Source organism: Typopeltis vanoorti, chromosome 17 (genome assembly GCF_054136105.1).
Source record: "Typopeltis vanoorti isolate ZY-2024b chromosome 17, IOZ_Tvanoo_1.0, whole genome shotgun sequence".
Lineage (NCBI taxonomy): Eukaryota > Metazoa > Arthropoda > Arachnida > Uropygi > Thelyphonidae > Typopeltis > Typopeltis vanoorti.
Genome location: NC_143565.1, coordinates 56,312,443 through 56,329,036, shown reverse-complemented (window position 1 = coordinate 56,329,036; position 16,594 = coordinate 56,312,443). Strand labels below are relative to the sequence as shown.

The window sequence follows — 16,594 nt, the reverse complement described above, 5'->3', positions numbered from 1 at the left end:
TGTCCACATTTTGACTGCTGCTTGGACTCGGGTGTGTAGTGGTGGATCCAAGTTTCATCTACAGTCATGAATTGATACAAAAAAATTCTGTGAATTGTGATTAAACAACACCAAACACTGCGTTGAAATATCTTTTCACATGTGTTTTTGATCGACAGTCAACAATCATGCACCCATTGCACACAGCTTTTTCATGTGCAATTTTTCATGCAGGATATTATACACCTATTCAAGTGAGATGCCTACAATCTCACGCACTTCCACTCATCGGTATTCCATAATAATACCATGGATTTTGTCAATCATTACCTTCGCAGTGACCTCAGTCAGGCATCTGGAGCGCACTTCATCTTTGATGGACTTATGACCATGTTTAAACTCATTTATCCAAAAATAAATAGTCTTTAATGCTGGTGCAGGGTCCCCATGAACTGCATCTAACTCGGCTTTGATCTGCACAGCCATCCACTTCAAATAAAATTGTTTTATCACTGCGTGAAACTCGTTTTTCTCCATTTTTATGAAAAATGCAAACACGGTCATTTTAAATGTTTGCCAAATTAGAACTATGCGTTGCACAGCTAAAATTATGCCAGGGGTTCGTGAAAAAGATGATACGTGCCAACACTGGTATGAATAAACAAACTGTGTCGCCATCTATTGAAAATTTACCAAACTTTTCAAACAACCCTTGTATACAGGGTGTCCCTGAATTCATGGCCCAAACGTGAGGAGAATGTAGTACACACCGAAACCACCAATATTCGTCCTAGAATATGCGGCCGCAAACGCAGCCCGGTGCCGGTAGGGGGCGCAGATGAGGTAGCACAGCTTAAAAGCACTGGTTCAGCCAAACCCCAGCATTCTCAGCATCGACCGGACACGAGATGGAGCAGTTTAAGAATGCAGAGAAAGCCGATATGCACCTGATGTACGGCATAGCCGAGGGCAATGGTAGAGAGGCGCAAAGACTGTACCGTGGGCAATATCCTATGCGGCATGTGCCCAATCATAAAATGTTTGCATGACTGCACCATCATGCTGTGTGAGGGAGGCGCCTTCCATATCAGTCGACATGATGCTGGACGAGCACAGATGGTCAGAACGCCAGCTATGAGCGAGGACATCTTGTGTATGGTGAGAGATAACCCGGGTACAAGAACGTGATCCGCCACCCGGAGCCTGGGTGCATCATAACAGTGCGTGGCAAGTACTGCATGAAGAAGGGCTAAACCCATATCACTTGCAGTGAGTGCTGGCATTGACAGCTATTGATTATCCCCTGTGCATGGATTTTGCCCAATGGTTCCTGCAGCAAAGTGTTGTACAGCCCGATTTCCCTGCTCATGTGCTCTCTGCGGATGAATCAACTTTCTCACGTGAAGGACTAGTCAATGTGCATAATGCGCATTTGTGGGCAGCCCAGAATCTCCATGGAACCCAGAACCCACAGTCGAACCAGCAATGGTTCGCTGTCAATGTCTGGGTGGGGATCGTGCATGATTAATTAATTGCACTGTACCTATTGCCAGAGTGACTTGATGGGTGAACTTACCAATTTTTTTGCAACAGGTTTTGCCGGAATTGCTTCAGGATGTTCAAGTCACCATCCACTCCTGTATGTGGTTCCAGCAAGATGGGGCACCCGCCCATTTCAGCATAGACGTGCACCAGCATCATAATGCCACATTTGGGAACCAATGGATTGGGCGTGGTGGTCCCTCCCCCACCAGATTACCCGATCTTTCTTGTCTCGATTTCTTTTTGTGGGGGACAATTGAAGAGCGTCATGTACGAGACGCCCGGGCAGTCTGCGGAGGATCTGGTACCCTGACTGTAAGTCACAGTCGCCGAAGTGCGCGACAAGCCCGGTGTTTAGGAGCAGGTAAACACCGGGCTTGTCGGTGTTTACCTGCTCTATTCACTACTCTGCCATTGTGCGTGCGTATCAACGTTAGTGGACAGACGTTTGAGCATTTGTTGTAATGATCTCCAATAAATGTCACTCTGGAAACCTGTGTCTGTCCTTCATTTCTGACTCCTCACTGCGTTTGCGGCCGCATATTCTATGACGAATATTGGTGGTTTCAATGTGTACTACCATCCCCCTCACCTTTGACCCGTGAATTCAAGGACACCCTGTATATATATCCCACACACACACACACAAGCAGCACAAGAACGTATAGCACATCAGTGCTGTGTGTGAGGTGCAGATGAGGTTTGAGAAAAGAAACCTATTGATATTCTTCTTAAAGAGTTGTAAGTTGATCCTACTTTGTGACTCTGATAAGTCTAGTCTATGAGAAATTATTATTATTATTCAGGATCCATGGAGTCAAAAGATTCATCATGGGAGGTCCTTCCTAGGAAACACAAAGTCTATCATACCACTTCTTGAACTCATTAACTGTTCTTGCTCTCACCACTCTATCAGGAAATGCATTCCACAATTCAACCACCCTCCATGCAAAGAAACCACTCCTCACCTCACCCTCTTGCTCACGGCATCCTTTTGTAACTTCCAGGGATGGCCCCTTGTCATCACTCCTTCTCGCTGTTCTGCCAAGCAAAATAACTCCCCAGTGTCAACCCTGTAACTACCTCTCAACAGTTTAAAAGTCTCAATCATATCACCTCTCCTTCTTCCTATCTACCAAACTATGAAGTTTGCATTCCCTCAATCAATCCTCATAAGCTAACATTATACAGTCCTGAAACCATCTTTGTTATCCACCTCTCTACCCTTCTCACAGTAAATTTATCCCCTTCAAATCTTGGGGACTAAATTTGAGAATAATAGTCTAAGTGTGGTCTGATCAGAGAATCATACAATGGAACAATAACTCTTTTATCTCTGACCTGCAGAGGATCTGGTTACCTTCACCACCTTTGCAATATGTTCTCTGGGTTACCTTCACCACCTTTGCAATATGTTCCCTGAATTTCAGTTTTCTATCGATCATCACCACCAAATTTGTTGTCTCCTCTACTTCCTCCAGTACAGCTCCTCCAATCGATGTATCCCAAACTTCAAGACTTTACGGCATTAAACCAATACCCCCATTCATTTGTCCATCTGTCTAGTTTATTCAAATCCTCTTGCAGGGCTGCTACATCTGCACTATTACTAATAACTATTTACAGCTTCACATCATCTACAAACAACTGAATATCCCCCTGCAATTCATTGACAATGTCATTGATATAAAGATTAAACAATACAGGTCCCAGAACTGAGTCTTGTGGGACCCCGTTTGTAACCTTCTGCCTCCTCGATATTGTCCCACCATACTCTGATACCTATCAGACAGCCAATCCTGAATCCAGTTGACTAATTCGACATCTAAACCCATGTGCTGCAACTTAAATATTGGCTTATCATGTGGTGCCCTGTGAAATGCCTTTGCAAAATCCAAAACTATGGCAGTATATGCCTTTCCCTCATCAACTGCTCTTGAAATTTAACATTCCTATTTTTCGGATTTCATGTAAGAATAGAACTTAGGCTTCCGCTGAAAATTCTATCATGGAAAGAATACCACTAATGAACTTTATTTCTGGTTTTGGTTTTCTCTAAGATAAAATGGCGGTACATGTAAATGCGCACAGTATAAATTTTAAAAAAATGATACCAGCTCATTTTTTTTCTTATTTTTTTTTTTTTGTTAAAGACATGATGTTAAGCACACACGTAATTCTTCTTTGCTATGAATTCAGATAACCTTCAACATTTTCTTTGCTATTTTGTAAAGGAATCCTATTAATATAAAAATTCTAATTTTTTTTTTTTTTTAATGAAACCACCAAGAACATAATGGATGATAGCATATTATTAAGCAAAACAATATCTGGAATGACATGTAATTTTTAATTTCAAATGATATTATTTCACTGCTTTCAACAAAACTAAGCTAATATATATATCTCATTAATCTGCAACTACATCACATTCATACACAAAAAAGTATTAAATGAATGTCAAAAATTAAATCAGAACATACCAATTTAACACGTTCAGGAGTATGATAATACACGTCTATCAAGCGTTTTCCTTTTTCTTGCTTTCCTCTTTGAACCAGTTCTCTTCTCCAGCCTATAGAAAATAATTATTTCAGAATGCATTAATATTAACAATGTATGTGTGATCAGAATTATTTCACAGATTGGAGTTTTGTAGATGTTCCAAGCTAGGGCCTAATTTACATGTGCTTCACGATTAGAATTGCATTGCCAATAAAAATATGACAATCTGCAACTAAGAAGTTAGTTGTATTTTTCAAGTTTCTATTGGTTAACTTTAAAAAGAAATGTCATTTAATTATAAACGATATAGCAGAAGCTCAGCAAATGTATTTAAAAGGAATAATCACCATATCGATATATCAACTGTTTTGGAATTTCTACCCTTGAAGTGCTGTTTGGAACGATTGATTGTATGGTTTATGATTTATATTTGAGAAGAGTATAGTTGCTCATCGTATATTTAAATGAATGTTTGGCTGTTTAATAATAATCTAAAAAAATGGAAAACCAGGGAGTTTGTTTTAAATGGAACAGTTATTGTACCCATATGTTAACTGCATTCTGTCCATTATTTGCAAATGAAGTCCTAGTGGATGTGACATCATCATGTGAGGGATTGAGCTAAAGGCTCACAAAATGGTGCTATCTGCATGTAGTCCTTTCTTTCAGAGTTTATTATTGAACAATCATCTTGTAAACAACCCACTATTATCATCAATGACATGAAATTCACTGATTGTGTACAGTGGTGAAATGAACATTTCAAAAACGCCAGCTTCCTGCACTCATAAAAGCAGTTAAGTCTATGGAGGTGAAAGGAAAGACATTGGGATGTTTTAACAAGAATAAATCTGATTTTGTGCATCGATTTATTACTATGGATGAGACTTGGATTCACCATTACATACCCGAATCCAAACAGCAGTCAAAACAGTGGACAGAAGCAGTTGTTCAGTGCCAAAGAAGACAAAGTCTGTTCCATCAGCAGGAAAGGTCATAGCATCGGTGTTTTGGAATGCTAAGGGCATTTTGTTTATTAATTATCTTGAAAGGGTGAAGCAATAACCTGGGAATATTATTCCAATCTTTTAACCAGACTAGATGAAAAAATTCATGAGAAAAGACCCAGTTTGCAGAAGAAAAATATCATCTTTCATCAGGACAATGCACCTGCCCACAAAAGGTGTTTTGGCAATGGGAAAATCAAGGGTCTGCACTATGAATTGTTGGAACATCCACCCTATTCTCCAGATTTGACTCCCTCCGAATTCTATCTCTTCCCAAAACTGAAACTCTTCCTCACTGGTCAGCGTTTTTCTTCGAATCAAGAGGTGATTGCAGCTGTAGAGGAATATCTTGCAGATCTTACTGAGAACCACTACAGGGATGGGATAATGGCGCTGGAGCATCGCTAGAATAAATGTATTAGTCTTAAGGGAGATTATGTTGAAAAATAAAAATAATTTTGAAATTATAAAATTGTTTTTTCGTTGTTAGGTCGAGAAATTTTCAGACCACCCTTGTATATGCAATAAGAAGTGGATAAAGGATTTTAATTTAGTACTCTAATTTAGTTCTCAACTGCTATTCATTATAGGAGTTGGTGTGGCATCAAACAGTTACACAGCTTTATTCATACAATCCTCTTCTCCCCCCCCCCCTCTTTTTTTCTTGCGTATACGTACACACTTGTATCTTTATAGTGATTATTGCAAAATAAGGTGTTTTTTTTTTTTTTTTTTTTTTTACTTTATAAGTTTCAAATCATGTTTAAACATATGAAATTCACTTTTTTCTACTAACTGTTAATATCTAAATCACTAGTAATGCAGTTTTCTACTACCTGTTAATATCTAAATCAACAGTGCATCTTTCGAAACTTATTTTTCAATATGAAATACTAATAGTCCATTACTAGAATTATTCTGAAATCTTAATGTTTTTATAGCAAAATATTAAAATGATAATAAATAAGCTCCATCTTTAATGTTAATTATTTTCTCCCTCTCTTTTTATAGTGGAACAGAAACCTTGTGGTTTAGTTCTTGAGAATTTTACATTTTGTAAATCTCCTATATATAATCCTCCACAAGAAGAATTTCGTCAGGCAAGAATGAAAGCACAGATTCAGAATGCTGTTCAAACCTCATCCTCTTCTGAAATACTAGTAACAGAAAAAAAAAAGGTGTCAAAATTTTCAAAAAATACAAAAGCCCAAATTAAAATTAAATGTGCTAATAAAAATGCTCCAAATCCTTCTCAAAAAAGAAAACACAAAGAACATATTCAGAAAGCAGTGAAAGAAGCTGATGACTCTTCAAAAGAGGCTCTTCCCATACTTAAAATTTCATTAGGAAATGTTCCTACATCACAGCTGAAAAAGCGAGAAAGTGCCAGCAGTTCCTGCCCACTTCCAAGGAAGAAAGCAAAGATTACTATTAACAGCACTGTTCCTGTTAATCAAAAGAAAGATTCTGTCAGTTTAACTCCAAAATCACAGCACATTAAGAAATCAAGGAATATTCTAAAGAAATCTCTCAATGACAAAGATGTTATCCCAAACTCAAAGAAATTAAATGAAGTTAAAGATATTACTATTAACCTAGAGAAACTTCCAGTTATTGAAACCTCTTTTTGTGCAAATAAAAGTGGAAGATATCTTGAAAAAATTTCAAGTAATAACTTAAAGAAACAAAACACTAAATCAAAAGTGGATAATTTAAATAAATCACCTGCCTTGAAAAATTTTCCAAGGTGAGTTTTTTAAATAAATCTTTTCCTATTTATTGTATTTTATTTTTTATATTATTCTTTATATTTTCTTGCTTAAACTTAATGTATTCCAGATATTCTTTTAGAAATTGTGCAGTTTGGTCTTCTTCTGCATGGTACAGTTGATTCACATTATAACAAAGTCACTCACAATATAAACTACTGGAAAGTCCTAACTGAAGCTCTAGAGGCTTCACAGTGCTGTAGTGATAGTTTGCTATAATGAATTATCCACTCTAACAAGCTATCGCTATAGCACTGTGCAGCCTGTTGGATAAGCATAGCATATCTAATTGAACCAGCTGTGAGTTTGATTTTGCATCCCACCATAAACATGGATGCATTGTCAATATCTTTAGGTGGGAGAAGAATTTCATCACTCAGTGTAAAATCACTACCCTGCTTATTAGAGGCCGAAAATGGCTTGTGAAAGTTCCATGTTTGTTCTGTCCAAATCAGAATGTCTGGATTAACTAACCCTTATTGGTGCTTACTAGTACTTAAGCACTGTTAAGCACCAATAAGGGTTAGTGTTAATACTTATGTACTATTGACTAACATCTTTTCATCCTTGGGATTTATATTAAAAATAAATAAATAAATCCTATGATCTTACACAAGTTTGCTGTAGTGATTATTGGCTATTATTTTAGATCTTTACTAAGCCCTTTGAATTAAGTCTATAATCATATAGTTTATCACAAAACATATCATATGAACTCTTGGCGTGGACATTGAAATGAACTTTTTTTTCTACACACAAAGTTAAAGCACTTTATTTATTTATTTTTTTATATCAGGAAGTCCCCTCCCCTAATAAAATGACTGTTTTTTGAACATGAAAATGTTTCTTGTAAATATTTATGAAATAAATAGAAATAAATAAGAACAGAACTATAAATGCAGCCACAGATTAGCTGTCACTGTGTTGAAAAATTAATTTGCATGCTCTTTTTATTTTATTTTATTTTTTATTCCTATAGTATTTTTATTTCTTATTAGAAGAGCTAAAGAATAAGCACCTATTCTCTGCATTATAGCATGAAATGCATTAAAATTATATCATTATTATTAGCCTTGATGACTGTTTTTTGATCACGAAAATGTTTCTTGTAAATATTTATGAAATAAATAAGAACAGAACTATAAATGCAGCCACGGAATCTTCATTCTTCTGAAAACCTGGTGACCAGATTTGGTCACCGGTTTTTCAGACGGATGAAGAGATGTTGGAAAGGGTCCAAAGGCAACTGACTAAGGTAGTTTCTGACCTCTGTAATGTTGAGTATGAAGAAAGATTGAGAAGATGTAAATTGCAGAGTCTGGTGGAGAGGAGGAAGAGGGGAGATATGATAGAGACCTACAACTTGGTAAGGGGTTGTTATAAGATCAATGGTGGAGAAGTTCTACAGAGAATAGTGGGAGATCAGGGGAGAACCAGAGGTCATTCCTGGAAACTGTATAAAGAGGGTGTGAGTAGGGGAGTGAGAGGCAGGTTTTTTTTCGTGCAGAGTTGTGAATGATTGGAATGCCTTGCCTGAGAGTGTGGTGTCTGCAAAGAGTTTGAGTGTGTTTAAGACACGGTATGATGAGATGTGTGTGTGTGTGTGTGTGTGTGTGTGTGTGTGTGTGTGTGTGTGTGTGTGTGTGTGTGTGTGTGTGTGTGTGTGTGATAAAAGGACCTCCCAGATGAGTCTTTGACTCATGAGGTCTTGGAGTAATAATAATAATAATAATAATAATAATTCATCAACATGCCTAGTGAAACATTCCTTGTCTGTAGACTCTTCCACCACCAAGAAAGAATGCATTTATTTACAAGATTAAAATATCTTACATTTTGACAATTAATAATAGTGCATGAATTTAAACACTACTGTCTGCCCGCAGTTGAGAGAGAGAGCCATAGCTGACAGAATGCCAAGAAGAGTCAATTCATATTGAAGGGGGAGGAATAAGGGATGTAAATTTGTCACCAACACGCAAAATCATGTGCTTTCTTGTTTATTGCAATACAAGCAAAATAGTTCTCCACTTTGAAAACTAGAATGTTCATAAAATAAAAACTCATTTTCCTACTTGTAATAATAAACACACTCAACCCACAAGAAGGATTGATTAACCCTGTTATCGGAATGGCTTTGCCTGTCAAGGGTTCTCACATCTGTGATTGAAGTAATTGCATAAATGAATTAGCTCATAAAAAATTCAAATATATAGAATAAGAATATAAATTTAGCCAGTGACAAGAAATTATATTCCGAGATTTTTGTGGTTACGGTGAAATTCTAAGATAAACAAAAAACTGTATTTGTTTTATAATAAATTTAGTTTAATCGTTTATCCAAGTGTGAGCAAACAAAGTTTGCACCTGAAAATATCTTCAGGACTGGGGTAAGGTAGTACAACACCAGGCAACTTGTAGCAAAGGTGGACCAAGCTAACATCACTACTATCTCAGCATCTCCCATAATGCAAAACACATCTCCTTGCAGATATGCATAATGTTATGCATTAAGGGAAAGGCCACTACCCAGACTAATTTCGACCTTTATTGAGGTCTCTTCAGTGGGAGCCAGGCCCAGAAGTGGAGATACCAGGCAGAAGCAATGGTGAGGTCATCTTTACCTATAGGAGTTGCCAAAAAGTGTGCCACCTTTTTATTAAATTACTCTGGATTTAGAGAAAGATGTTGAAAGTTTATTTTTCACTTGGTCCACCTTTGCTATGAGTTGCCTGGTGTTGTACTACCTTACCCCAGTCCTGAAGATATTTTCAGGTGCAAACTTTGTTTGCTCACACTTGGATAAAGGATTAAACTAAATTTATTATAGTCTAACCAAGTGAAAAATAAACTTTCAACATCTTTCTCTAAATCCAGAGTAATTTAATAAAAAGGTGGCACACCTTTTGGCAACTCCTATAGGTAAAGATGACCTTGCCATTGCTTCTGCCTGGTATCTCCACTTCTGGGCTTGGCTTCCACTGAAGAGACCTCAATAAAGGTCGAAACTAGTCTGGGTAGTGGCCTTTCCCTTAATGCATAACATTATACATATCTGCAAGGAGGTGTGTTTTGCATTATGGGAGATGCTGAGATAGTCGTGATGTTAACTTGGTCCACCATTGCTACGAGTTGCCTGGTGTTGTACTACCTTACCCCAGTCCTGAAGATATTTTCAGGTGCAAACTTTGTTTGCTCACACTTGGATAAACGATTAAACTAAATTTATTATAATCTAACCAAGTGAAAAATAAACTTTCAATGTATTTGTTTTATACTTCTTTATGTAGTTTTGTGTATTTTTTTGTACGTTTCTTCAGTAGATTTTTGCAACCACTGAAATGACTTAACACTGGCTGCGTGATGGCATATGTGCATCATATCCAAGGTGTATGTGTTGAGATTTTTGATAAAGAATGACCAAAATTAGTATAAGATGATACTTTGTTTTTTATTGCATTTAGTGTGTGCATAGCATTTCTGAAGGGTTCTTATATTTTCTGATAAATCAGTTATGATCTGCATATGGCATTTCCATTTTCTCCCAAAGTAAAGGATGACCTTTGATGTTGTATGATAAGCTAATCCAGATTTATGTTTTCTCTTCTCTTCTGCATCTTTAACAAAAGACTGCCATGCAGATCTCTCTCTCTGTATTTTGTTTTGTTTGTCCTATGTCCTACATAAATATTACACATGAGCAATAGATTTTCTAAACACTTGATTTCTTAAAGGATGGATGAGGTGGTTTAGGAAGATATCAAAATCTTGAGATCTTGCATAGTAGGGTGAAGACTACTTTCATATAGATGTCAAAGTATTTTAGAATTTATTGAATATAAGGAAGGATTACCACATCTTTGTGTTCTTTCTTATTTGTCATTGCTTAGAGGAGGGGATAGCAAGATCTTTTTAATCAACCTTTATTTATATCTATTTAAGTTCTTGATTTCTCTTCTCTGTGTTGCCTTAAGACATCTGTATTCCTTAGCATTTTAATTGTTCCTATCTTTTGCAAGAGGTAAGCAGATGTAGCATGTGGATGTCTTCTATTTGGTATGCATTCTGTATGCTGAGAAAATTAGTATTTTCTCTTCGTATATCCTTTGTATTATGTCAAGAAATTGTGGAGTCTTGATTTTTTCAAGTTCAAGAATGAAATTCATGTGCAGGTGTGTGCTGTTGAGACACACTGTGAATTCTTCTAGTTGTTTCATTAAACCTTTAAATGATGAACATATCATCCTCATAATATAGCTATAACTGGTAATTAATTTACGGAATTCACAACGCATATGAAGTATATTAATTAAAGATACTTTAATGAATCACTTCTATATTTCGGCAATGTCACATTGCCATCTTCGGGAACATAAAGATATGGTATGTGCACTAAAACAAAGCAAATGAGGAAGAAAGTAATAAACTAATTCTGTTCCTAAAGTCCTAATGGTGCCCTCTTGCGGGCTAATTTGGTAGTCTTGGCCGTTGGGCTGAAGTTCTCATAATGAAAGTCTCCCAAATTTGGGGCAGTTTCATTCACCCAAATTTGTTGAGGTTAGGAACGTTTTTTAGAGCTGCTGAAGATTCTTTGAACAATCTTTCATATTTAAACTTGCTGCGATGGATTATTTTTGTTTTCTTCCAACGAATTTTATGGTGGGTATCTAAGGCATGATCTGCCAACCCAGAGCAGCTGTACTGGTGAAACCGGATGTAGTCTTGGTGTTCTGAAATCCTGATATTTGTTGTTCTGCCTGTTTGGCCAAAGTAGGACAATTTGCAGCTGCAAGGGACCTGGTATACACCAGGTAGGTCTAGGGGAAGTGGTTGGTCTTTGGTAGAGCGGATAAGGGATGCCAACTTTTTATATGGTCTGTAACAGGAAGTAAGGTCATATTTTTTGAGGATATTAGTTATTTTTTCAGAGGTGCCCTGGATGTAGGGGATAGTGATAGACTTGGTGTAGTCTTTATTGTGGAGGGGGGGAGGGGGTTGTGGTTATCAGGTTTTAGTATTTTTTGGATTTTCTTGGGGTTATAGCCATTGGCTAAGAAAGTGTTGAGGATGTGGTTTAGTTCAATAGTCAGGGCCTTGTCATCTGAGCAGATTAATTTTGCCTTGTTATATAGTGTTTTTATCACCCCATATTGTTGTGAGGGGGGTGGGTGGGATTGCTGGTGAATGTATCTGCCAGTGTGGGTGGGTTTTCTGTAAACAGAGAAAACCAAAGATCCATCAAGCTGGCGGGTGATTGAAGTGTCTAGGAAGGGGAGGGTGTTGTTTTCCTCTTTTTCTAAGGTGAACTGGATTCTGGGATGTTGGTTGTTTAAGTGTGTTAGGAAGGAGTGGAGTGTGTCTGAGCCATGTGGCCAAATAGCAAACACATCATCCACATAACGAAGCCAAATAGTGGGTTTTTGTGGGGCGGAGTTTAAGGGTTTCTCTTCAAATGTCTCCATAAAGAAATTGGCCAAGGGTGGGGAAAGTGGTGAACCCATGGCTGTCCCCTCTATCTGTTTGTAGAATTTTCCTTGCCAAACGAAATAGCCGGAGTTCATTGTGAACTGAAATAGGGCTGAGATATCGGGAGGAAACTTGGCTTGGATGAGCTCAAGGGTTTCTTTGAGTGGGACATTAGTGAATAGGGAGGAGACGTCAAAACTGACCATTATGTCAGTGTGTTGGAGTGTGAGGTTTTCTATACTGGCTTTAAAGTGGGCTGAGTTTTTTATGTGTGATGGTGTGTTGTCAGTGTAGTGTGTGAGCGTTTTGGCTAAATGTTTGGCTAATTTATATGTGGGGGAATCAATGCCATCCACTATGGGACGCAATGGCACATTTTGTTTATGTATTTTTGGGAGTCCATATAATCGGGGGGGTCTAGAGTTATAAGGTTTAAGTTTGTTGGTGACTTCCACAGGCCAAGAAGTGACCTTCTTAAGGAGTCTGTGGATAGTTCTAATCTGAGAGTTGGTCGGATTATATTCAATGGGGAGGTAAGTAGTATGGTCTCGTATTAAAGAATTTAGAATTTAGAAAATATTAAAGAATAGAGGGGACAGCCATGGGTTCACCACTTTCCCCACCCTTGGCCAATTTCTTTATGGAGACATTTGAAGAGAAAGCCTTAAACTCCGCCTCACAAAAACCCACTATTTGGCTTCGTTATGTGGATGATGTGTTTGCTATTTGGCCACATGGCTCAGACACACTCCACTCCTTCCTAACACACTTAAACAACCAACATCCCAGAATCCAGTTCACCTTAGAAAAAGAGGAAAACAACACCCTCCCCTTCCTAGACACTTCAATCACCCGCCAGCTTGATGGATCTTTGGTTTTCTCTGTTTACAGAAAACCCACCCACACTGGCAGATACATTCACCAGCAATCCCACCCACCCCCCTCACAACAATATGGGGTGATAAAAACACTATATAACAAGGCAAAATTAATCTGCTCAGATGACAAGGCCCTGACTATTGAACTAAACCACATCCTCAACACTTTCTTAGCCAATGGCTATAACCCCAAGAAAATCCAAAAAATACTAAAACCTGATAACCACAACCCCCTCCCCCCCTCCACAATAAAGACTACACCAAGTCTATCACTATCCCCTACATCCAGGGCACCTCTGAAAAAATAACTAATATCCTCAAAAAATATGACCTTACTTCCTGTTACAGACCATATAAAAAGTTGGCATCCCTTATCCGCTCTACCAAAGACCAACCACTTCCCCTAGACCTACCTGGTGTATACCAGGTCCCTTGCAGCTGCAAATTGTCCTACTTTGGCCAAACAGGCAGAACAACAAATATCAGGATTTCAGAACACCAAGACTTCATCCGGTTTCACCAGTACAGCCGCTCTGGGTTGGCAGACCATGCCTTAGATACCCACCATAAAATTCGTTGGAAGAAAACAAAAATAATCCATCGCAGCAAGTTTAAATACGAAAGATTGTTCAAAGAATCTTCAGCAGCTCTAAAAAACATTCCTAACCTCAACAAATTTGGGTGCATGAAACTGCCCCAAATTTGGGAGACTCATTATGAGAACTTCAGCCCAACGGCCAAGACTACCAAATTAGCCCGCAAGAGGGCACCATTAGGACTTTAGGAACAGAATTAGTTTATTACTTTCTTGCTCATTTGCTTTGTTCCTTAGTGCACATACCATATCTTTATGTTCCCGAAGATGGCAATGTGACATTGCCGAAATATAGAAGTGATTCATTAAAGTATCTTTAATTAATATACTTCATATGCGTTGTGAATTCCGTAAATTAATTACCAGTTATGTCTAACCAACATATAAGTCTTACTACTAGAATCATAATATAGCTGTATGTGACCAAAATGATGAATGGTTTGTGTAATGCTTCCTGTGAGGATACACTGAAGGTTTGTTGTTTTAAAGTTTAGCTGATAGATGGAAAGAGAGGACATGGCAGAAATAGATAAGTTCCTAAAGATGTTTTCTTTGAAGTAAAAACACCTGCATAGGGAGATGATAATTAAGTAATAGCCAGTAGAGGGTTGACATTACATTCATTTTTAGGAGCTGAAAAATAACTTGTTTTAAAAAATAATTAGCTATATTCAATTATTTTTCTAGATTATTGTTTTTATTGAATGTTTATTTCTTTACTTGTGATAGTTGTTTGCTTAACTGTATGATTTTAAAAGATGTTTATTGTTATTAAATATATACTTTATAAGATGCTGTGTATGTATGTCATGGCACCAATGCATAGAATGGTTGTGAAATGAATATTCATGATTTTGTTCACTATCTTCTTCTTCGACCTTTTGATTCTGTCCACTGCTGGACGAAGGTCTCTGCCATGATTTTCCAGATCACTCGGTTTTCTGCCTCTCCCATCCATCTCACGCCTGCAATTTGTTCCAGTTCATCCCTCCACCTTCTTCTCGGTCTTCCTCTTTATCTTGCTCCATCCATTGGTCTCCACTCTGTTGTTTTTCTAGTCCATCTCCCATCACTGCATCTAGCAATATGGCCAGCTCATCTCCACTTAGCCTGTTTAATGTATTTTACAATATCCATGACACCTGTTTGAGATCTTATCCAGGTATTTATCTTCCTATCTCTTAATGTTATTTTTAGCATACTTCTTTCCATGCGATGTGTTGTTCTCAGCTTTTTGTTTAGGGCTTCTGTTAAAGTCCATGTTTCTCCTCCATATGTTAGGACAGGAAGTATGCACTGGTCGAAAGCTTTCCTTTTTAGACTCATAGGGATGTCACTTCTTAATATGTCTCTCATTTTTCCATAAGCCATCCGTCCAATGTGAATTCTTCGTTCAATCTCTTTTCTTTGGCACTCCTCAAAGGATAACAATTGACCCAAATATACATATGAAGTAACTTGTTCTATTTCATGGTTTTCAACTTTGACAGTTCTATGGTTAATATATTTATTCATCATTATTTTTGTTTTTTCTCTATTTATTTTTAATCCAATTACTCTGGAGGCTTCATTTAGCTGATTTAGCCTTTCTTCCAGATCTTCAAGATTATCTGCTATTAGGACAATATCATCTGCAAATTTCAGATGATGCAGCTTTTCTCCATTTATGTTTATTCCTTTTGTTTCCCAATCAAGGCTTCTAAAGACTTCCTCTAGTGCAGCTGTAAATAATTTGGGAGATATGATGTCGCCTTGCCAGATGCCTTTTTGTATTGGGAACTTTTCACTGTTTTTATATAATTTAATTACAGAAGTTTCATTATTGTAAATACGTTTTAGTGTTTCAATATATGGTTTCTCAGTTCCCTGGGTGTCAAGTGCTTTTAGTGTTGCAGATGTTTTAACTGAATCAAATGCTTTTTCTAGTCTATATAGGCCAGACATAAGAGTTTATTGTATTCAGTTGATTTTTCAATGAGTTGTCTTAATGTGTGAATATGGTCCAAAGTATTGTAATTCTTTCTAAACCCAGCTTGTTCACAGGATTGCATTCTCTCTAGTTTAGATTTTATTCTATTATGTATAATTTTTGTGAAAACTTTATATATAATGGGGAGCAGGCTTATAGGTCTGTAGTTTTTAATTTCTTCCTTATTGCCCTTTTTAAAAATTAATATTAGAAGTGAATTGTTCCAATTTTTTGGGATTTTTCTCTGTTTTAGGCATTTATTAAAGAGTTTAGTCAGCTGTTTGATGACAGGGCTTCCTCCCAGTTTTAAGAAGTCTACCATAATTTCATCTTCTCCTGGGGGGGGGCTTCCATTCTTCATTTCTTGCAGTGCCATTTCCACTTCGCCTTGTGAGATCTCAGGGGCATCATGTTCTTCCTCACTTGAGTTATCCATAGATGATTCTTGGATGTCACAGTCTTTGTCTTCATAGCTTTCAGTATAAAATTCCTGAATTCTTTTGATTATTGCATCTCTATTTTTTATAAGTTCACCATTTTTTCCTCTTACAGCAGCTATTTCATTTGTTCCAAATGATAACAATAATATTGTTCACTATAGTGTGTGCAAAATGTATTTTCTTCATAGATGATTAGCAAAAGAAAAGAGTGAGAGAGTTAGAATGATTAGTCTTTTGCCACGGTATGACAGTAAAGAGTTTAGAAGGAGGACCATAATTGCAAATAACTTTATGCGTGGGTTATGTATGACGAGTGGTGTGGAATTTGTGGATGTGTGGAGTGAGTTTGATGGGCGAAAGGATCTATATAAGATGGATGGCTTGCATTTGAATGGTTACGGTGTAAGAAGACTTGAGAAAGTGTTGCTGAATGTAGTGGATGTG

The 16,594-nt window shown here is 37.3% G+C and overlaps 1 protein-coding gene across 1 annotated transcript in view; it reads left to right on the top strand.

Annotated features, from left to right (window-relative positions):
* The first annotated feature begins 6,050 nt into the window (after nucleotides 1–6,050).
* The window catches only part of LOC150097410 (uncharacterized), a 299,012-nt gene continuing 288,468 nt past the window's right edge, over nucleotides 6,051–16,594 (top strand). The window contains exon 1 of the mRNA XM_090407040.1: nucleotides 6,051–6,780. Within this exon, the coding sequence (XP_090263166.1) occupies nucleotides 6,140–6,780 (641 nt within the window). The 5' untranslated portion in view covers nucleotides 6,051–6,139. The remainder of the gene's footprint in view (nucleotides 6,781–16,594) is intronic.